At 36.8% G+C, this 23654-nt stretch overlaps 2 protein-coding genes across 2 annotated transcripts in view; both read right to left on the bottom strand.

The window, feature by feature from the left end:
* Window positions 1-10856, bottom strand: part of LOC124167080 (WD repeat-containing protein 81) — a 28388-nt gene extending 17532 nt beyond the window's left edge. Inside the window, exons 1-10 of the mRNA XM_046544873.1 lie at window positions 10760-10856; window positions 10384-10607; window positions 10184-10310; window positions 9904-10060; window positions 9670-9826; window positions 8346-9219; window positions 6508-6708; window positions 5951-6096; window positions 5500-5684; window positions 87-1401 (exon numbers count right to left, since the gene is read on the bottom strand). Coding sequence (XP_046400829.1) covers window positions 87-1401; window positions 5500-5684; window positions 5951-6096; window positions 6508-6708; window positions 8346-9219; window positions 9670-9826; window positions 9904-10060; window positions 10184-10310; window positions 10384-10505 — 3284 coding nt within the window. The 5' untranslated portion in view covers window positions 10506-10607; window positions 10760-10856. The remainder of the gene's footprint in view (window positions 1-86; window positions 1402-5499; window positions 5685-5950; window positions 6097-6507; window positions 6709-8345; window positions 9220-9669; window positions 9827-9903; window positions 10061-10183; window positions 10311-10383; window positions 10608-10759) is intronic.
* A 576-nt stretch (window positions 10857-11432) lies between these two features.
* Window positions 11433-22839, bottom strand: LOC124167070 (luciferin sulfotransferase-like). Its single transcript, XM_046544864.1, has 6 exons — window positions 22614-22839; window positions 15024-15123; window positions 14387-14537; window positions 13452-13572; window positions 12963-13057; window positions 11433-11999 (listed from the first exon to the last, which is right to left on the bottom strand). Exons 1-6 carry the CDS (start codon window positions 22834-22836, stop codon window positions 11697-11699), a joined length of 993 nt encoding a protein of 330 aa, XP_046400820.1. The 5' UTR covers window positions 22837-22839; the 3' UTR covers window positions 11433-11696.
* Between the last annotated feature and the right edge of the window lie 815 nt (window positions 22840-23654).

Below are 23654 nucleotides of genomic sequence, written 5' to 3'. Positions count from 1 at the left end.
TTCCCATTTTTTTCCAATTGAATCAAATCCATGATACAATTCAAGCAATTCTAAAGCAATAGACAGTTAGGTATTCATATACTTACTTGGAAACAAATTCAGGCCTGTGTGACTGCATTGAGCTACTACTAAAGCCTTCCTGGGCATCCCTCTTCATCACTCCTGATGGTCCATCCCTGTATCCCCCAACAGCTTCAACCAGAGATGTAACAAATCGATCCAAGAACACGCCAAGTCCAAGCCACACAGATAGCCTCAGTACAAAGCTTCTGTGGTACAGCTTGCTAATTCTTCCAACTGCAACGGCTCCAGGACCTTCTCTTTCAAACAACCTAGCAATGGGTTCCAGCAAATGCAAACCTGCTTTACGAGGCCCAAGTGCTTTCGCTACAGGCTCAAACAGGTGCCAAGCAGCTGCTACTGCTGTCTGAGGATCTTCCAAAAGACGGCGAACATGTGGCAGGACCAGGGCAACACCCTCTTCACCCAAATCTGGAAGAAGAGGCACTAAGCCTCGGGCAAACTCAACCACCATACACTCCGATACCTTTTCAACAAGCAATTGTCTCTCCTTCCTAAAATTATCGTCTTCCTCCACACTACAGTCAGCATCAATCAAGTCTAATTCCTCTCTCATGGTCATGTACTCCCTCAACGTCCTCAAGAGACTATACAGTCCAGGAAAATAGGTAGGAAACGGAAAAAGAGAAATGGAAGGCTGAAGCAGTTGGTGGGCTGACGGAGGAGGAAGACCCATGGGCATGATCATAGGGTAACGGAATGGAAGGTAAGGCATTGTCGGTAGGACACTGGTGTTCTCCTCACTTTTCAACTCTAAATTGCTCTCACTGTCTTCGGACGACAATTGGAGCAGGAGTGAAGTGGCATGCCGAACACAAGGTGGCAAGGAGTGGTTCTCGGCAAGGAAGGCAGCACGGCATAAAGCAAGGCGCTTCGATATGGGCACAAAGCGTGGGAGGGCATTGAAGGAGGGAGAAAGGAATAGCTCCACCACGAGGCAGCCCAAAACTTGCATCTCTCGAATACGACGTGCAGCAGCGGCTTGCTTGAGGTTGACTCCATCACCCAAGCGTGAGGAACCCACAGGGGGGACTGAGGTAGAAATTCCATAAGGCTTATGGAGAGTTTTTGAGAGGAATCCATACAGGGTTTCCAAATCTAATAGGGGCTGCGCAGGGTTGTAATCCCTAGGCAATGAAATTGGCATATTTGCAGCACCACTCTTCACACCTGTTTCAGTCTGTTGTTGCTGCTGTTTTTCCTCCACCAATGAGGACCTAGATCGGCTAAGCAACTTGGTGAAAGCCAAAGAACGTGACGAAGTATCATCCTCATCAATGCTATGGTCCTCATCTTCACATTTCTCTTGTTTCTCATTTTCTGAAATAAGAATAAAATGAACAAATGGTGGACTTAGTTTTTTTTTCTAGTAAATATATAACAATGGAAAAATTATCATGAGTGAGGCTACTGAAGACAATGGCAGAGATAGTTATCAAACTTTTAACAACCCATAGCCTGAGGAACTGCAGAAATCATTTAATTTAACAAGTAGGTTTATTCTTCAGAAATATGCTCGTGATAACATTTATGCATATCCACCTGATTTCAGTAGATGCACACAAATAAGTTCAATGGAATATTTTCAACAAAGCATAGCCATTTGGTCAACAGTGCCCATGAGACATCAAACGTCAGCATAAAAACATTCTGGGAGGAAAGTAACAAATAAATAGTAACTGGCATCCACTATCAGTCAAAATATTATCGCTTTAAAAATCTGCATCCTTGGTGGTGAACTAAAAATGATGAGAAATAAGATGGGAAAAAGCATATTTATACAAGAGAACAAACAATTAATCCCCCAGAAAAAGCGTGCATATATTATGATCTCATATTGGTAACTAATACATACATGTAGCTATAATTCAGTATTCATAGAAGCTGAAGTGCTAGGTGCCAAGTAACATGACGACCACATTTCAGCCATGAATCACTAGTTGCTGGAACAATACTGCTATCAAATGACATACTATACCAAGAGGATGGGAACTGAGATGCTTCAAAGAGGAATTATTCTACCAGAAAGTGAAAATGGCTAAGGCCTAGGGATATCCTGAATATTAGCAACCCAATCAACATTTACGCCAAGATGGCTGCTTATAATGGGCATGCAACATCAAAGCATGCTGAGAAAGTATACCCTACTTGGTCAGGTATTATACTTTTTATTGGGATATACAGTAAACTCTTGATTTTACGAAGTTTTCGATTATACGAAGTGATATTGCGGTCCCGGTGAAAAGCCTATGCTAAATACATGGCGCTATTCGATTATACGAAGTTTCGATTATACGAAATTTTTTGAATTTACGAACCTCGGCTCGGTCCCTAGGAGCAAATGGCATTCGTTTATACGAACTACGGCGAAAAATTTGTCAACAAAACTAGTTATGCCGGCGTAAGTAGCTAAAAAATCAGCGCTTCCAACTGTGGTCCATCAAAAGTGCGAAATCGTAAATGATAATGCAACTTTGGAGAGAAATGGGTCGCCAAAAACCTCACTGTGGGAATTTAGGGGGAGTAGGAGTTAAGTTAAAATATCGCGGCTGACATTATGCCCCTATTTACGTGCCTGTTCGTAAACATAGCATCGACAATAATTCGTACTTTAACATGTCAGGAAGGTCGTGCGGAGTATTTCGCACACCCCTAATTAACCCTTTGCACTGCTGTGAACGTACTTCGAAGACTACTTGACTACTTTTCGCCGAAGCACTTCGAAGGGTCCCTAATCCGGGACCCTTTCCTCGACGAGCTCACCCTCGCTGGCCCCTGAAACTGGGCTATTTTTTAATGCCTTACCTGACGTAACCCTGGGTTTCAAAGGGCAAAGGTGCCATGGGGGAAAAAAGAGTAAAGTGCGTGTTACTGTGGGGCTGTGCGTCAACCAAACGGGCACGGACAAAATAAGCCCGTTGTCATTGGGAAATTTGAAAGGCCACGGTGCTTAAAACATGTAAAATTGGAAGCCCTCCCCGTTTTTTACCATGCAAATAAAAACAGCTGGATGACCCGAGAAAATTTCCAGCAAACGGTTATACGTCTACAGAGAAAAATTGCTGGAGAGAACAGCAAAATTGTTTTAATAATGGATAATGCCACCGTTCATAAATACGTGGAAGATGTAAAATTGGCTAATGTTCGAGTCCTCTTTTTACCCCCGAACTCGACTAGCAAGTCCCAGCCCTTGGACCAAGGCATTATCCAGAATTTTAAAGTCCTATACCGGAAGAAGCTTGAGCGGTATTACTTGCGATGGATCGGTATGTATACATTCATCTATTTTGCTCATGTGCGTTTGGATATCGATTTAGATATTTTTATTCATGATTATCATTCTTTCAAATATATTTGCTACTTTTATAAATGGGAACAGAAATTAATAACATCCCGAAATGGACGTTGATACATGCAATCCGCGCCATAATATCTTTTCGTGTATATATTGGCCTTTGTGAATGAACAACTTAAATATCTTAAGTACTGGGCTCTATTTACCGCCAATTTATATTTCAGGCTTCTCGTAATGAAGACGCACTTCCAAGTCTAACCATGAACTTTCTTCTCACGCGCTTCCCCGTTCTCCCATGCTGGGGTTCTGTCTTTCCAAAGCCGTCCCTTCCCTCCTGCCGCCTTTGGCTGATCTTGCTGACACCCACCTTACGCATCCCAAACCCCTCCTTCCCCAGCATTTCCCATTCACTCCCTCCCTAAGGAGACTGAGCTTGTGTGCGTCGCAAAAAAATATGGCCCCCAAAAGTAGACTGAGGCAGAGCTGAAGGCCATTTCCCCACCCTTCTTTGTCCTGCCCCCTTCACCAGTCCTTGTGCTGACCACACTCCTTCCCTCAGGCAATCCCCATCCCACTCTTATTCACCCCACCCACTGGGAACGTTCCCCGATTGTGGAGAAGGGCATGGTTCATCTTTACCTGCAACGGGGGGAAGTTATTAACCGGAGAGAGGCGGAAGAAGTATCTTCCACTATCGGGAAAATGGTGCCGCGCTTATAATTGTCTCTCTTCTTCTCTGCTGACTTTTCAATAAAAATTAATTTCTTTGCTCTTTCCACACTATATTTATTTACAATTATGGCGCGACTATTTTTTAGTGCTAAAACTAAGAAAATCTTTTCTCTATGTCAATGATCCTTTGCCTAACTTTCAATACGGCGGAGAAAGGAACACGAAAACTAAATGAGGTGAAGGTACAGGTTTTTGCGTGTCATTTTTTGGGAATTCACGCTAGCAAACCAATACTTAACCACGTTGAGAAATGATAAAACGTCTCTTGTAGGAAAACAATCAATGTGGATAATAACGTTTCTATCTATATTTCTCCGATACTGTAAGATGTTTCTCCTGTCGTTTTCCGGTTGGAACCTTGCTCCTGTCGGCATAAAATGAGAGAAACACTATATGAACAGGTCACCTCACACCCGGTATGAAGAATACAGTCCTGATGAAGAATTAAGTCTTTTATGGCAACGTCTGCGAAGATGATGGAACACAGTAGTCGGACGGAGAACTCAAACAGAATTTACTTCAAATATTCGCCAGAAGATAATCACATCCTACGTTATTTATGATCGTAATTGAATCTCAGTGAAAATAGAGCACATTCTGCTGAAAATACGAAGTAACTCGAAATATTAACTTACGAAGGTTATTTTGGAAACGGGCTAAGACCCTTGTTTTTCTTTTTTTCTCGTCACTGAGCGATAGAGGGCGACATAAATGGTGGTTAGGCCGGCTGCCGCTAAAATTCCGTGGGTGTCAGAAACAAATATCTATCGTTTGCATACTTAATAGTAGCTATTGGCTCCTAACCACAAATTTATAACTGTTAATTCTTGCAAACTTGTTAATAAACATTGCAATTCATTATTTGATAACGTTTTCTAAACTGGTCGGGAATTTCTTTAGCGATCGTTGATGTTGAAGTATGAACAAGAAATGGGAATTTTATGGTGATATAATTATTTAACGATTTTTCACATCATAAATCGATAGCAAAAAGCCTTTTCTATGAATTATACCGAGAATAACCACCGAAAACATTTAAATAAGACCACTAAAGACAAAAAACGGCGGAAGAAACAAAAGCGAACATTTTTTCGTGACTTATGAAAAAGGTTTGAATTTACGAAACTCGATTTTACGAAGTGCCAATTTTCCGGTCCCACTGACTTCGTAAAATCAAGAGTTTACTGTAGGTAGTTTAAGTAGCCCAACTTATATGAATTTATAATCAAATATGGATTAAGAAGAATCAACATACAAGCAAAAAAAAAATAGGATAACCTGGACTGTAACAACTCGTGCCCAAGATAATGACAAATCAATTCACAAAATACCATTACATAATAAATAATTCTAAAAAAAATCTAAAATAATATTCAGTCTCCGAAACTTACTTCGCTTATCTTTTGGAGGAAAATACACTTTTGGAGGAGTCTTCCCAAAATATGGAGACTGAAGGACTCTGTGTGGATGAGGGTGAGTAAATAGCTGGACCACACCGGAGTTGGCCAAGTTTGTATGACCATCCACAAGGTGAAGGCAAACATTTTTTGCTCTTACAGCTGCCATTCCAGATAGTCTTCACAAAGAAATTTAAAGAAAGCATTAATAAATATCAGAATATACTGAAAATTACCAAAAAAGTTAAGTATTTCACAACTAGGTATATCGGATTAAAATATCTCATTGAAATAAATAACTAAGCATAAGTTTCCTGAGGGTGGACTAAACGAGATCTACTGAAGTACTAAACAATATTAATATCTACCTTACACTCAATAAGATATAATGGATAATCAAAAAGTAAATTTGGAGGATAAAGATATTAGAAAAAATTCAAGTTACTTGTAACCAAAGGTAAGGTCTATCCAGTGATGAAGCCTTTCCGATACATAGGCACTTTCAAGTGCCTGGCGATGTTTTTCAATGAAATGTTCAGGAGAAGTAGCCCACGAAGGAACTTCAAGATCAGGGAGGTCTTCATGTATTGACTGAATAAAAAAATAGCAATTAACAAGAAATCTTGTCAAAAAGGGAAAATATTAATCAATGGATACAGTGAATGAAGTTCTCACTACATATGCTCTTTGTCTCTAATGAAAGGGAAAATTAATCAAATTAAGAAAAAGAGATACACTAGAAAAGGTTTAATGTTGTAAACTGAAAGTCTACAATACAGACAGTTAAAAGCAATGAAAATGTAACTGATTGACTTCGTTATCAAAGTATCATATCATTGTATGAAAATGCTTTCTTATTCATTGATTACTTTTTATATGGCATATCAGAAATGTAAAGCAGGAAATAAATTATCATTAACTTCAATTCATAAAAAATAATTTAAGTGTCATGGGAGGAAATACTCATACATTTTGGCAAAAAAATAAGAATGGCTAAGTTACCTTAAAAGTCTGGGGATCAGTAAAGAACTCTGGTATACATTCATCAGGAGTCCACTCATGCATACGCTGAATAGAAGATGGGTACTCTGCAGGAACCCATTTGGATCGAACATGTTTACATAAGATTGATTTTGCTGTTTGGCGAGCCATATAAACATAATATGTTATTTCAGAGAGAACATCTGAAACATGATGTGGAACCTGAAATCATAAGAACATCCATATAACACTACTTACCAGAATTAACTATGCTACATCAAATTCTTTAATAAACTGTGAGGTGTACTTGAGAATACACAAATAAGCACATAAGCAAGTGGAACATACTTCTCACATAAATTCCTCTCATAGGCAAAATTCTTTGAATAAAAGATACAGTGTCCGGCGTGATACGGTGGAAATCTTCGATATTCAGCTTAGTAAAACCACTAGTCTGTTTTCGCACACTTTTATTTAAACTGACCATGGTTTTGGCAACTTGTGCCATTATCAAGGTGATAATGGCACAAGTTGCCGAAACCATGGTCAGTTTAAATAAAAGTGTGTGGAAACAGACAAGTGGTTTTACTAAGCTGAACAAAATTCTTTGGAAAATATCATCATGAAAAGTAGCCAACAGACCATTTCCAATATCATATCAATGGAATTTTCATTAAGTAATCAGGTAAACTATAGTAAAAATATTTCACACAAATAATGTGAGCTTTCCCTTCAGAGGTTACAAGTTCTCTACCATAACTGAAACAAATTTTATGTACTTCAAATGTGCATTTCCTACCCTTTCGTTTCATGCAATGACTGCCAGTAACAAGTAAATCACTAGGAATCAATTTCACAGACTTCAGTTTCTAAAATAGCACACATTGAAAATCTTATGCCCAACAAAGCAACAAAAAATTGTTAATTTAAATGAAAAAATTAGCAAAAAATCCTCATATGTAACGAGATAAATATAATAATTTTTATTACACTACATATCCCACTGAGCAACAAAAGAAGACTGAATTAATGCTTTCTAGGTTTCCACGCATTGACAGACTGCAATTCCGCACACAAGTTTTGGAAAATGATTTGTTTTCTGAAATGTCAGCAAACAAAGATCCAACGAGCTGTTGGGGAACTCAAGGATAACTCATCCATTATAAGTACTGAATAATTTTAAAAGATTTCTTGTTCATTGTAAGATTTTGAGATAAACCAATAGATAGGGTATGATTACGACTGGAAAGCTAGATGTAAAAAATAAATTGAGTGTAGTTACCATGAACATAAAACAACACTTCCTGAAAAAGTACTTAGATTAGAAGGAAAAGGGCAGAAAGTAATGTTAAATTACAAAGGGATAGAAAAGACTCAAGTAGAAGATAGAAGATTTTGATTAAGGCCTGGTTACATGGTACATTAACCCATATATGATGTCTAAATGTATGAACCGGTGAGTGAATAAAAAAATGTACTGTTTCACCACCCAACTTGTACAAATACATGAACAGAAAACTGAACCTAGTCTAATTTGATTCACCCCTTCGTACATATTCTGTTCCAGTCCAACAAAATCATTCATGCTTTCACTCATTAACTCATACCGTGTGGACAGATCTTAGTGATAATCTTCAACTACAGTCTTTTCTATAAGTGGGAACTATAAAATAAAATATATACACAATAAGCATCAAAGATAAAAGAGAGATAAATTATGATGTGATATATGATGAAAATTATAGCAAAGTCCTTCATCAAATATCATCAGATATGATGGATAATCACCAAGAGAGATACCATAGAGAAATTCAATCAGAGCAATGGCTGAAAACCAATGAATTACACTCATTTCTCACCTGTAACAGTGGACGCCCAGGAGCTTCCAAATGATGCGATAGGACTGCATCGAAAGTAAGATCCAACTGCCTATCCCCTTTATTTAGTCGAAACTTTGATTTGGACAAATCCCTCCAGCCACCATTTGGCACTGAAAAATCCATCACCCACGGCAGCACTGGGTGATAACTAGGACTGTCGTAACGTCTCCCAACCAAGTGGTTGAGGGCCATAAGGTATTCAAAATTAGAGAGACCACCACGAACCCACAGTTCCATCAACTGTTCCAGATTTGGTTCAGAGGCCTCATTTTGGCAAGAGGTACAAACAGTTTCACCTGGTGGAAAATACTGAGGGGATGAAGTGGAGGAAGAGCCGTCATAGAATGATGTCACAGGTGTAACCGATTTCCCCTGCTTAGATGGCGTGTTCATTGTCCAGTGAGTTGTTTTGAGGTGGTCAGCATTAACATTTGATGCCAATGCATCGAACCCAACACTGTGTACATTGTCAAGTAAACAAGGCAACACTCTTATCCACAGGCCATCATCAGCTAATAGAAGATGGGAAAGCGTCAAATCCCCTAATGCAAGACCTCGATCATGAGTATCCTGCATGAGTTGTAAAAGCTGATATATCACAAAGAGAGGTCTCGCAATGGATGATGAGCCTGGGGTGGAGAGGGAAAATGAATAGGATGAGCAGGAGACCATGGATGGCACAGCCCATGGAGGGGGAGGAGCAGCCCCCAGAGCAGCAGGGCTGAAGTTCACACAGTCCTGCACAGAGTAGAGGCATTGCTCTGTTGGACTGTGGATAATGTAGAAGTGATGGGGGCTGTCCATGGTACAAATGGTTGGCAAGATGTTGAGGTGAGGCTCATGTTTTCTACCCCTTAAGATAAAAAAAAGAGTGAAAGATAAAAACACAAGTAAGGAGAAATTTAGTAACAGGTCTCAAAACTGCCTGAAATCCAATTTCATGAGAAACACCATATAAATACATTATCATTCAATTGCATTCTTAGCTCATTCAGATATGATTGACTCGACAAGTTTATGGCTACAGTGTATACTTTGGTAGACCACCAGAAAATATATTTACAAGATTTACAGCAAGAAATGGCATGGTAAAATACAAGGTAGGAAAATTAACATTCATTTAACTACCTGATGATGACGTCTAACAATGAAACCATGGTCATGAATAAACATTAACGTGAAAGCACAAAGTTCTTCTTTTTAATGTTAATTATGAATCGCTTTCACCAAGTTACGCCTCAAACAATCAATTTTTTCAAAATAGGAAAAGAAAAGAAGGGTGAGAATCATTTCTCATATTTACCTCAATATGCTATTTACATGTTCTTCCTCAGTAATTTGACCATGAACTTTTACTATAGGACAGCCAAATATTCTATTGATCATGTCAGCTATCACTATATCAGAATCCACGCAGTGTATACTGGACGTCTCTTTCCCATCAAGTGGCACAGCTGAACCTTGAAAAATTATATTCCTTTTAGAGCTTATGTTGTCAGTGTTAACACAAAACTATGCAGAGCAGTGTACTACTTACTCAGATATTTTTTAAATGCTTCTTTCCAAAGATTTTTATGATTAGTCTGAGAAACATAATGTAGAAGTTGAGAGAATGTGAGAGGCGGCTCAGTTTTCGAAGATGTGACACGGGAACGGGGAAGTGGAATAACCTTTTCTCTTTTCTTGGGAATTACCTTGAAATACATTTTAGGCATATACGATTATTAAAAAGATGAATTCCAGACATAAAAGAAGGGTGAGACGGATTCAATATTCGATTAGACCGTCCCTAGCCTATGACGATATCAAAATCTTACCCTTATGAAAATGATTTGCCAATCTGTACCAGGACATTCTCCTTGTTTCAACCATGCCTCAACTTCTTCATCGCAGAGGGTATCGTGGCGTCGAAAAAGAGGTAACTCCCTTCTTTTCAGCAATAGCCTACGAAAAATTGGATTAATACACCAGAAAACACATTCCAATCGTCTGAATTGAATACTTTTCACTCACTTACCTCAGCCAACTTTTATGGATAAGAGACACAAATAAGTCATTGTGCGCGGACTTCTTAATATATTTGACAGGGATACCCAATTCTTGTGATATTTGTTCGGTGGTAGTCATGTTTGGCTGCATAAACAATCATCATCCACACATCCTACTTCAAAGCATCTTCGACGTGTAAATGAATAGCAAGTTTTAATCAACAATACGTGACTTCAGTTTCAAGTCGGCATCCTGATGATAAGAAACGAAGATATGTTTGCAAGTTATGGAGTGAATTTCACAGTTCACTCGGCTCATCCAAAATCAATCTGACAGGAGGCTTAAGAATATTATTCGTGCTGAAACTTTAGGTAAACAAGGACTAGTGAAGAAAATGAACTTACCTTGTGACTTCGCAATACCTAGGTTCTTAACCAATACTTTTAAAATCTGCTCAGGAGTACTTGTTTTCTTGTATGTTTGACATATAATTTCATGACAAACGAAAATAGGCACCCGTGAGTGAATGAGAAATTCACAGCTACGTATGTAAATAAACGACTAAAAGATTTTGGTTAAAATTTCCTTTTCTTCAAATTTCTCACAAATTATAATACATCTAATTTATTTATAATTATTGAATTATTTTCATAAGAAATACGGAGGTGAAACTAAATTTGTTTTCGTAAATAGTTTTTTATATCGCTTGGCCTTAGTTCTCATAATATGACCGCTCCAATTCAAATTTACGAATCGAATTTGTTTGGAAAGTTATCAGTGATGTTCGGTGTTGGATCCAGTTGGATCCTATTAAAAATGGATCTAAAAATGATTGCAAGTTTCTTGGATAGTTTTTTTTGCTGAAGATGTTAATGAATGTAAGGAGAGTGCACAGGAAAAAATAAAATGCCAAAATTTGACTTTATGGTTTACTTTTGGATTTTTAGGTTATCAATGCCTTTGGTTTCTCTAAAATAAGGTCTGTTGCGTTGCTCGACATGTAAAGGATATGCAGGAACTTTATTAGCGTAACTGTATCGTCTTCTAAGGTGGACTATTTATCATAAATAATTCAGGTATGGAAATATTTGTATTTATTTTATTTTGCATAAAATTACACAAGATTTTAGAACATAATTGTCACATGAATGCAGTATCTGCATTAACCAATGTAGCATTCATTTAAAATGTATATAAAATCTAAGTCTCTCATATTGTTCAATCACAGGGACTCACTGCATGACTTTAATACATTTTCACATTCATAATTATGACTCGGGTCCAAAGTCATGTTATTGTAAATTTCTCATGACGTCTATATACGCTCGCCAAGTCCAGTCATCAACGATAAAAAGAGAAGTCGGTGGTCATTAGGTGTCTTTCTATCCAGGTATCAAATCGTTTCGCCATGTGTGGGCTCATCTCTTCTTTCCAACTCCCGACTTTTCCTTTCCTCATGAAGTTGCGATTGATGTCACCCAGGCATGATACTATGTCGGTGTTTTCCCAAAATGTGTAATTGACTGACACATTCGATTTCATTGCTTCAAAACTCAAATGTGAACAAAGCTCAGATAGTTGTCCAATATCTGAACAGTCTTCATCCAAAAATGAAGCCACTCTTGTGCATATGGATGGCAAATCCTGTTGAAATCATAAAATTTATACATATTAATGTTGTAAAACCTGTGAAATAATCCTCTGAACATTTTAATAATAAAATTGTAATTCTTTTAAGTCTTCATTTGTGGTAACAGGAAATTGTACATTTCCCAAAAAAATAAGGTTCTCTACCAAAATTAATCAGTTATAACTGTATAAACATTGAAGCACCCACTTTTCCTCCTGCCTCTAAATTTTTAAGGAATGCTTATGTTCAATGGACAATATATTTTTTCCCTTTGTCAGTCATGCTTTCCATGGGATAGAGTGAGAATGGAAGACAAGACATATTACTCCATGTGCATCAACTTACATACTACTCAATGCACATCTGACTGTCTATCCATGTCAGGCACCTGTCTCAAGAATTTTAATGGAAGCCAATAAAAGTGGATAGTTTAGTGTGTGTGCCAAAATTCATAGTAATCATGCATATCAGATGGGTGAAGAAAATTATGGGTGAAATAATTTGTTCCAAAGATTCATTCGTGAGATTTGAATCTGTACGACTGCTTTTACATTTGAGTGCATAATATCCGATGTTCAGACCCACCCTCACTCCCATCCTTCCTCTTTCTCTCCCCTAACCCACCCTCCAATCCCTTGTTCTAGGGTAACTCGATGATAAGACAACAAATAAAAGATTAAGCAGTGATCATTGGGGATAGTATGAAAAATTACAATATGTAGGTATAAATTGTTTATAAATTTGGGAAAAACGGCCATAGTTTTTATATTGCAGATGATTTTTTTATCCATACCCAAATGCTTATGAAAACCTAAGATCCTGAGAGACAGTGGTGAATGAATACATGGTGGACCAGCTACCTATTGCTGCGTACTCATGATTAGAGATTCATTTTTGTGTCGTTGCATGCATCTATCTCAAATCATCATGCATCTAACTCAACTTAATTATCTAGTTTAAAAGTTACCTCTTCCTACCTTTTTCATATCCTCGTATTTAATGAAGAGGAGGTTAGGATCATATCTATGCTCCCAGTATGTTAAAACATGATCCCAGTATGGTGAGTATGGAACTGAAAATAATTTTTAGGACAATAATAATTAAGCTTCACTAGGTTTTATTTCTGGAGAAAATCATCCCTTTCCCTTTGGTTCAAAGCAATTTTTTTTAAATTAAAACTTCATTATGCATATCTATTACGTTTGATTATCCAAATTTTTTATGTTTGGTATCATTAAATAATTTCAATGGATTTCTTTAGATAATTATTGCCGTTTTCCTTTTTCAAATCATCTGTGGATATATTATTAGGAATTCCAGCTACTATGTGAGAAATATATATTTTTTCTTGATAATATTATCTATTCTAAAATATGGCAGAAATTTTTGTGACATCTTGTTTCAGAATACAAATGTACGTAATTTCTGCTTAGGAGGAAGAGTCATGAGTGCTGAAGTTCACTTACCTCTATCCTCCAAAAATAACTCTGCCATTTCTTCAAAATTTCCTTTGAATAAGCCTTGGCGAACCAGTTGATGGTAATATGACAAGCAGAGATCTTTTGGATTTCTTGCCACATAGATAATCTGGATTTTTGCCGGATTACATGGAAAAAATCGTAATACTCTTTGTTTACAGAAAATATTTTAGTTGCATTGTATGTTGATATTGATGTCATATTATATTGAATGTGGTTCAAATGCAGTAGCTTACTCTTTTGATGCATGTTGTTGAAATTTTTTTTTAATACTTATTTATTTTGTAGAACAAACATAATGCGGTTGTCATTATGTACTTAGTGAAATGGAATATGCTATACATGGGCGAACCCAGAATCAAAACTGGAGATGAAACCAGAGTGAATGTACTTCATATGACTTTGAAATACTTGGAAGGAGGGTGACCAGATCCAAAATTTCAAAAGCAGGACATTTTGAAAAAAGTGTGACCACAAATTGAATTTCCCTGTATTTTCTAAGTTGCAAAAAATTCATATGGAATTTGCAGTATGCAATATCCCTTCCTCCTTGAGTCCATCGTCAATACTTCAGACTCCACTTGATAAAATTTGAGATGCATCTTTAAGAGAGTTAATATGTATTTGGTAGAGATGATATTTCAAGTTGGGTGAAATAAAGAATCTATGAGACATTTTGAAAAGAGAAAGTCCAATGCCTTTTTTAAGTTAGTTGTTGACATGCTCCTAAATTTTACGTGATGAGTTACCTTCAGCTTACCTCGGTCCTATTATGGGAGTCAAGAAAATCATCTCTGAAACCCTTTTATGCCCAAGAGATTAATTTATCAACCATCAGGTCAGTGCCATGGTAATTTTGAAAAATAATTTTTATAAACTTGATTGCTAAATGATAAAAACTCAACTTCAAATGAAACATTTACCTTAGGCTTAACGGTTTTAATTTGTTTAGGAAGCAGTTCCCATGGTAGATGACATTTGATAAATCTTGGAGATTCCATGTTTTCCACATAGCTGACTGAATCCTTGAGTAATGGAGGGATTCCTCTTTTTCCTGTCAAAAAAGTCGATAGCCTGGAAAATCAGAATATTAAAATATCCTTTTTTAAATGGTGTAAGAGGGTGCCAAGCATAAGTCTGCATTCCTATAAACTTTAATTTTCGGTCCTTTGTGGTGAAAACTTTTCTAAATTCACTGAAATGAGAAGAGAAGCTAAAAGTTGATGTGAAGTTAGATGAGCCACTGTATTTATAAACACATGTTCATAATTTTTTTCATATTTTTCATTTCATATTTTTTCACATTTATAAGTTTTATTTTCATTTAATTAAATTTTTATCATTCTGGGCCATGATGATGCTTGGCTATACATACAGCACTGCCTTGGAAGTATGCTTATAGTGTTGCCAATTAATACCTTTGGTCTGAGTTAAAAATTAAGGTGCAATTTTAATGAAAGTTCAAGCTGTGCTAATACCATCACTTACTTCAGTTACTCTTCTTTTTGATGATGTGATGTTAATGTTTTGTTTACTTCCTAACTTATAAAAAGTACTTACTCGAGAAAAGGAAATCTTATGGGAAGAATTGTGGATTTTGCACTCTCAAAATCTAAATCATTACATATGCACCAGACCATCTCTTGTGTCCATGTTGTGCCTGTAAAAAAAGAGATAATATTTATTAAATGAAGATAGCATACGTAATGAAGCCAAAATTTAAGCCCAAGTATGTTTTCTTTTATCACCATTGTGTGTTAATCTTCTCTGTTTCTTGTAGTGCATAGTAGTATTTTAGTCTTGGTGATGTCCTTAACACATTCAGTGCGGATGACATATATATGTATATGTCATGAGGGCTTTTCCACTCAGGCGGATGACATAAATGTATGTCTTCGGGAGTATGTTTTTCCGCTGGTCACTAGGGTGCTCCGAGCGCGCCTAGCGTTACTTTTTCACCTTCCCGCAGTTCGGGAGTGACCTTACACCATTGCGGAAGTGTCCGTTTCTAGTTCTACATGTTCCTTCATTTTTAGTGTTTTTTTGTTTACTTTACTGCTGTTTTTGGAACAATTTGGCAGGTTGAGATTTTTCTTTTCATTTCCTTCGTCTCTTTATCATCATTCTTATCGTAAATATCATAGTCATGTCTTACGTATGGATTATTTTTTTTTATTTGTTTTTTACCTTCATTTTTAATTTATTCATATTTTATGTGCTATCACAAAAATTATGATTAGACTAACTTTTATATTAAAGATATTTATCCCCGTTTCGTACTCACTACATTATAAAAAAATGATCTTAGTGCGTTGCTTCAGTTAATGATGTTATATTTGAATTTCTTTTGCTAGGAACATTTTTATTAATGCAAATTACGTTTATCCTGGGTGATTTTTTTTGGGTCTTTTCCCTACTTTTACGGCATATTTTCCCATTCATTTCCCTAGGTCAATTACCAATCCTCTATTCATTTCGATTTTATTTCATTTTCTGAGTTATTCATACGTGTTGGGTTAGTTGCTGATTTTCTTCCTTTTCATAAAAAAATAACATATTAATGGTGTATGCAACACTGCATTACATTATCTACAGTATTGGTCTGTATTTTTTTACTCGTTTATTTGTTTCCTTAGCTTTGTAAACGAAATTGCGGAAAAGAATAGACTCAGAGGTATTTTAAGCATTATGGCATTTAACCATTATTTATTCCCTTGAAACAGTATTTTTATCTTATTTTTTAATTTATTCATATTTTATGTGCAACCACAAAAATTATTATCAGACTTAGTTTTTGTTAATAACGTGTATTCCCGTCTCAAAACTTACTATTTTATTCCAAAATGTTTCCATGCGGTCCAAAAGGTCGTATTTTATACTTTATTAATAATTTTAAAATAATTATTGCAAATTACGTTTTTTTACATAATTTGGGTTTTTTTCCTAATTTAACGGCATATTTTCTCAGCCATTGCTCTGCATCAATTACTTGTCCTCTGATCATTATGGTGTTTTCATTTTGTAGGTCATTAATACATTCTAGTGTTAGGTACAGATACAGTCTTAATTTTCATAAAAACTAAGGTATTAATCACATATGCAACACTCCATTACACAAATTGTACTATTTTGCTGGATAATTTTTAAGGCTCAAGGTTGGAGTCCCTCCCTACCAGCGGCACTCCCGGAGATTATTTCAACTTGCCAATGATATTTTCTTTGAAATAATCCTCTCATAGACGGAGAAAAATGCAGAAAGCATTTTCCTCCGAAATCCTTCACCAAGGGCCTTCACTAAGGGCATACTGGATTGGAAGCTGTTGGACAGGGAGAACTGGAAACTTGGCTGGGCCTTCTTCTCCACATGGGCGCAATTAGGGTTAACACGATTTCTAACGATTGGAGGTCAGAATTAGTGTGAGTACCGATATTCGGGAGAAAATGTGCCGTGATAGGTTTTTAGGAATGAAGCACGCTCTTCATTTCTCCGCTAACCGTGAAGGCATCCATAGGACAGTGACTGAAATTTGCCCAGAATGTGAAGAAAACCATGGCTCTGTCTAAGGCCTTGCTTTCAAATATATCATAAAAATTTGTGAGAATTTTTATTGAAATGTTTCAATTTTGCAATAACTCTCAGGTAACATAGATTTAAAAAATGTTTATCCCATAAATTTATATTTTTCTTGCCGTTCATTGTGTGTTCTACTTCTGTGACTTGAAAAAATTAAATCTACGGCCGTTGAAACAAAAAAAATACACGTAAAGACTAATTCCAAGATATTTCCGCCATTAACCTAAGGAATCAATGGTAGAAGAAGTATTATAAACGGAAATATGAAAAGTTCACTCCTTCATACAAGGAAAATTGCATGTGTGTAATGCGGGTAGCGTGAATTGTCAATTACTGGTGACGGGTGGCATACATGTATGTCATTAGGGTTTTTTACAAATTGCTTGAAATAGAAACAAAAAAATTGCAAATTCTGTTGTATTAATTCCAAGACCACCGTTATGAAGGAAAATCACCCATCCGTCACTGGAGGTTTCGGTGAAAATATCATCCGCATTGAATGTGTTAATAGTTTATACTCTGTTCATTTTATCTTTGCGGATGAGTTGTTGCGGCTAAAGCAAGTGGAGGTGAGGGGAGGGAAACTAACTCTACATGTGACTTTCTGTTTGCAAATCAGCAAACAGTAGGCATGGCCTCAGTCAGTCACTCTCAGACCTCCTTCGAGTGAACATCATGAATCTGCTCGTGGAGCAGTGTTGCCAAATCTCACACGTACTACTTGCATATGTCTAAGTGTGCCTTTTACCAACGGTTCCTCATTCAGCATGGTAGCTGACAATGTCTTGGGCTTCTGTGAAGGGATTATCCTCAATACCTTCCAAATGAGAAGGAATGTTGTTTCGGCACCGAGGCCAAAATACCTGTGGCCACCCAGGACTCAAACATTTTCAGTGACAAAGTAGGGCGGCTATGTACATTTGGCAACGTTAAGTTCGCTCCTCCTCTCTCTCTCTCTCTCTCAGTACTGTACCCCTCCCCCATCAGCGAATTCCTCCAAGGGTGTCCGGGCTCACACAAAAGCTCACCCGCAAACAAAGTGAATAGAATATAATTGAGATACTGGTTCGTATTTGATAATTGATATTTTTTTCGAGCCTTGATTAGCGAATGAACAATGACCTATCTCCTTGACTTGAGCTCAAGGCTTGAATGATTGAGGCTCCATAATATTCCAAACAAAACAAACGTAAAGATAACAGTACTATATTAAAAATCTTGTCTATTTTTTAAGTGTCCGGGAGGAGCACATATCCGTGTGCCCCCTTGATCCGCCACATATGTATGTATGGTACCATGTGTGTTTATAAAATACAGTGAATATTTGGGATGTGTATGTATAAAGAACTCAAAATAGAAATATTCCTGCGTTAACTTATAGAATAATCTTTGATCACTTTCCCTTGCATGCGTCTATTCCTTGGATCCATATGTATTTCGCATACTATGGAGTTTCAACTTTTTACTTTAAGATTTAAAGTAGTTTGGTTCCCCAGCCATTCTCTCTCTCTCTGCCTCGCTTTTCCCCCCTCCCTCCTTTCCACCGCCACCTATCCTCCCTTCCCCACAGAACTGCCCCAGGTTCCTTAGCTACTAGTAGACCTATATATGTATAGCGGGTAGTAATTAATTCAGGAGAGCAGCAGTGAGTATTGCAGGCAGTATAATTTCAGGATATCTATCGTATGATATGCCAAAATTTCCGAGCGTTTGAATATTTCAAAAATATTTTAGGCTTTTAACTGAATTTAAAATGTCTTTTTATTAATTATTGGCGTTATGCGTTGATAACTGAAATATCTGTCAGCCGTTTAGACAGTATTTCGTAATAATATTATGTATGGAAATTCACATCCAAAATAAATTCTATCTAAATGAACCTTTGAATTTTAACGGTAACTTTGATAAGTTAGACAAATAAGCTCATCAGTTATATAAACGATCTTATATGTCCTCTTCAAATTTATTAATGCTACGTGTGACAATTGACTGACAAAATTTTTAATGCATATTAGAGATCTCTCATTACAGTTAAGTATAAAAAAAATAAAATATTACATGCCGATTTCTGCTTAAAATTTGCCGCTGATGAATCAAAAATATCAATTTAATTGCTTCTGTCCTTTTATTGTTCTGTTTATAAGATCATGAATCTAATATTTTGATCTGCTCTCTGAGGTCTTAGGAAGAAGTGTGCGGTGAAGCGTGCTGAGAACTGTAGGAAGGGATTAAGTTAATGGATGGAGGCGATACTTGGTGATTTCCCGTACGTTGAGCATGCTATTTTTTTCTTATCACTCAACTTTCTAATTACCCAGATCGATTTCAGCACCAATTTATCATTTTCAATGCTTTATAATTACCTTCTTACCAAAAACAGATTTAGGGGGTGGGCACGGGGAAACGTCCCCCAGACGCTTAAAACATAGACAAGATACGGTCCCAGTATCATTACGTCCATTTTGTTTTGTTTATTACGGAGCCTGAATCATTAAAGCCTTGATCTTAAGTCAAGAAGTCAGGTCATTGGTCATTCTCTAGTCAATGTTCGAAAAAAAACATCGCCCAAGGGGGAAAGGGGCTCGAAAAATGTCGTTATTATATATTTAACTTATTAATATTATCTTATTAATAAATTTTGTGTTAGAATAAAGAGTATAGTTCGTACAGTATTTATTGTACGTTGTTTTTAATATCAAATATGAGAGGACTTTTCCTGTCAGACCCTTGCCCCAGAAATCCTGGATCCGCCCGTGCTATGCATGGATTAACTATAGGAAGGAAATACATTTAATTTTAACAATGTGAACCCACTGACCCTATAGCTAGCTATTTTTAACCAGCTCCTCGATGTTTTAGAACAAGAGCTCTGCCAAAGCAGTGAAGGAGATGATTATGTATAATGCATTGCTTCGGTTCCTTTCTCGAAATCGCCTGATATTAAGTCATAATCCGTGGCAGAAGGAATTGAAAGTATCCGTAGGATTCTTTGTGGTCATGCGACGTTTAATGTAATTTAATGTTATGTTTGTTGACATGGGAGTCCGTCATTACAATATTTTCTAGGGGCAGCATCAAGTAGGCCAGTGGCGTAGCCAGGGGGAGGGTCCGGGGAGTCCGGACCCTCCCTCCTCCCCGAAATATAAAAACACAATTATTTTCCTTCTTAAAAGAAAACAGATTATTGAAAAATCATGAATTTTCGAAGTATTTCTGTAACAAATGAAGTTTTATCAATTATGAAAAGTCTTAAAATCATTTAAAAACTCTCCACTTAGTACCGTTTTTTTTTCAAAAATTTTTCCCTGGTTTTGGCCAACCCCCTCCCCGAACGGAATTCCTGGGTACGCCACTGAAGTAGGCATGGGCGATATGTCGAAATATGGGAAAAGATCACGATTTTTAAATGTATCGGGACTCCGATATTGAGTTTTGATTTTTGGCGAAGCATAGATAGTCCGATAGAAATACTGAACTAATTCAGTGTACCAAAATCGTGATGCATTTCCTGATACCCAATCAAAAAATCGCGCTGAATAAAAATGTCACGATAAAGTATTGTAATGCGAATAGACAATCCGATTAAAAATCGCCTTATATAATATCATATAATAATAATAATATATCTTACAATAAATGTTCGATTGAATCCGATATATTGTGAGTTTTATTTTTGTTGGGTCCAACAAGACAGCAGATGTCTTCCCAATATCAGGTATCGTAGTCGCCAATTATCGATATTCAAACAATGTCGTATTCCGATATTGAATTTTCAATGTCACCCAGGTCTCGGTAAAAATGATTTTCATTACCTCCCGTTGGGCAAGGTCAATTTTCGCTTGTAAACCCTTTAAGGATTAACACCGGGTTATATCATTATTGATGAGAACCCATATGAGGTATCGTATTGAGTCAGCCGCTCTCTCTTTGGTGCACAAAATGACCCACATATTTGATAATTCCCCGAGGGCATGGAACCAGAAAGGCGGAAATGTTTCTGTCTTTCGATTCAACTTATCAATTCCAGGAATCGCTGAAGTAATTTACCGGATTGACCGACTAATTTCGTTCATTTTTCACCATAAATTAAGTTCCGGAAATGCATGATTTTGTAATGGTTCTCATCCTCCTCGGTCTATCTTTGACCGCGCTGGTGAGTGGTTTGGTGAGAAAGAAAATTTACGGCCAATTCCCAGGAAATAGAGTTTGTTTAATGTAAGAGCATTATAGACAAAAAGTTGCGGCAGTTCAGGCACCAGTACTTTAATTACCTTTACATTTTCCCTTTTGTGAAATTTTATAAAAGTTACGTACAGAATACATTTAGTCGTAATAATCTTAAGTTCTAGCATTCAAAAATATAATCAGGAATTTATTTAGGAAATGAAAGCATAAGATGACTTGGAAGGATATGTTTGGTCTATCATTAGCTCATCTGTTCGTATTCTTCGCCGAATCCATTATTATCCATTCATTATTCCGCTTTGTTTTAGAGCATATCTTGGTTAAAGTTAAGATTTTTTTACTATAGAGAATTTTTGCCATCGCGTAAAGTTTCCTCTTTTTTTGAGTGTGTCAAAAACCGTTATGCCTCGTCAAAATTTTACTGTTTGTGAACGCAAATGCTTCTTTTGTGGTGGAGGAAATTCCATCTTAGTAATATTACTTTTAAGTACTCCAATTTGTTAAAAAGAAGGCAAAGATTAATATTATAGAGGACTTTATCGAAATCAGGTGATAGTTCTGATGTGAAAGTACCAGGCAAGAGGATTGGAAACGCATTAGCTGATACACTTTTTGTACTGGAGGAAATAGGCGCATTGAAATATGTTACCCTGCTGAGCCTCCGCAAGGTGGCGACGCGCTTTTTAGATACCCTGCTAGTGGAGTAGCATGCACACTTGTAAAATAGAGTTGGGGAATTCCAAAAGAAACATGAGTTAAGTATATCCCTGGAAAAGTTATCTATTCGAAGTTAGTAGTCACACTCCTAATAAATTGATTAATAAATTTGGAATTAAAAGACAAAAAAATATTTTCCCAAATGTTATTTTTTCAGTTTCTCTCAGGAAGGATTTTCTGAAGTTAGTTACTTCTTACAAAGTTATAGCTACGTAATTTACACGCCTATCTTAAGGACGTATACATTCCAAGGAATTATTTTTGGACGACCGGCTACTCATATGTGAAAATAGAGAAACCGTTTATTTTCCCATAGTTCTTCTGGGTATATTGTGATCACTAATTAGATCAGGTCGATTTTATTTTTTTAAATTAACGAATAAATTTTACCGGTGATAAAAAATCATCAGTTAATAATTTAAACGATGAAAATTTAAGCGTTTACGTTTCTAAAGTATAGCAAATCAATTGAAAAGTTTGATCATATGTCGGCAAAGAATTACATGGGTAATTTTTGTGAACACTAATCGCTGCAAGACGCCTCTATTACCAACAAATCCCGTAACCGAGCTGTGTGGTATAAGCGATGAGCTATTCATTTCTTAGTTAGATACTCAGAGTCTGAAACCTTATCACATTCCGGTGCACTGACCGAAGATGATCCATCGACTTACCTGATTTTGGATAGGACAGGACCCAGATGTCAGTTTCCCTGACCTCCATGTCACGAATCCTCTGGGCGATATCGAGGAAGGTCTCCGGAAGTAGGCAGCCTGGCTTGTTCCCTTCCTCACAAGCTGTTATCCTCACATATTTGTCATGGTTGATGTGCTTCATGAACCGCCTGTCCCCTTCTGTGACGCCATCCACTTCGTTGATCCGGAAATTCATTTCCATGACTTCAGTCGTTCGTCAAATAAAAAAACAGATTGCAAGGTTAGCTCGTTGAGATCACGATAGGGTTACGATGCCTGCATAGTTAAGGTTTTTTACGCACAATTTATTGTTTAATTGTCATGAGGCGCAATACGTAAGTTGACGATAACTTTGCAAAGACCAAACGTGACCAAAAAAGTCGACTGCCACCACTAGACCTTACCAGAAAAAAACATCATTTGTGTTGTAACCGTGAAATTTTCCACAAAGAAAATAAATATTCATTTCGTAATGAAATCGAACTAACCCAAATAATCGCCAAAATTCCAATTTATTACTTTAAGAGTGACTTTCTCTCGGAGAAAAGTTTGGGAGGAGAAAGAGTGAAACATACTTATTAGCCTGAAATTAAATCATTATTATCAATAGACAAGATGTAACAAAAACTGAATTGTCTAAAATGCTGTTCAATGTTCGCTCCGAAGAAAAATATTCTAGCAAAAATGAATTGGAGAGTTTCCAACTTGTGAACGCGCGCGATATTAGTATTATCATGTGGTCGTAGTGTTAAGCATTCCCAGGTATGAGGTTGAGGCTGTGTATATACGGGCATGTCCGTAGTCGACTAGGCGCCTGTGGTATAAATACCTCTATCAATATACCGGCACATGAGGAATATTACTTTATGCACCTCGGTAATTAAAGTTGTATTTTTGGAGAAAATCTCTCTCGATAGAGACTCCTTCAGCATTAATTTATAGATGAAAAGTATTAAAGATTAACTTCAGAAAAAACTTAACAAAATATATTTTTATCTTCGAGGTTATTTGCGTATCTTG

Source organism: Ischnura elegans, chromosome 1, assembly GCF_921293095.1.
Source record: "Ischnura elegans chromosome 1, ioIscEleg1.1, whole genome shotgun sequence".
Lineage (NCBI taxonomy): Eukaryota > Metazoa > Arthropoda > Insecta > Odonata > Coenagrionidae > Ischnura > Ischnura elegans.
Note: the sequence above shows the minus strand (reverse complement) of the source record. Positions and strands in the feature narration are given on the sequence as shown.

What these genes read in the sequence shown, in the direction of transcription:
- LOC124167070 (XM_046544864.1), bottom strand. Translation starts at nt 22,836, where the DNA reads ATGGAAATGAATTTCCGGATCAACGAAGTGGATGGCGTCACAGAAGGG. An exon ending in ATAAGATTTCCTTTTCTCGA is followed by an intron (nt 14,538 to 15,023) that starts GTAAGTACTTTT and finishes CTGATTTTCCAG; the next exon opens with GCTATCGACTTTTTTGACAG. An exon ending in TTAAAACCGTTAAGCCTAAG is followed by an intron (nt 13,573 to 14,386) that starts GTAAATGTTTCA and finishes GCAAAAATCCAG; the next exon opens with ATTATCTATGTGGCAAGAAA.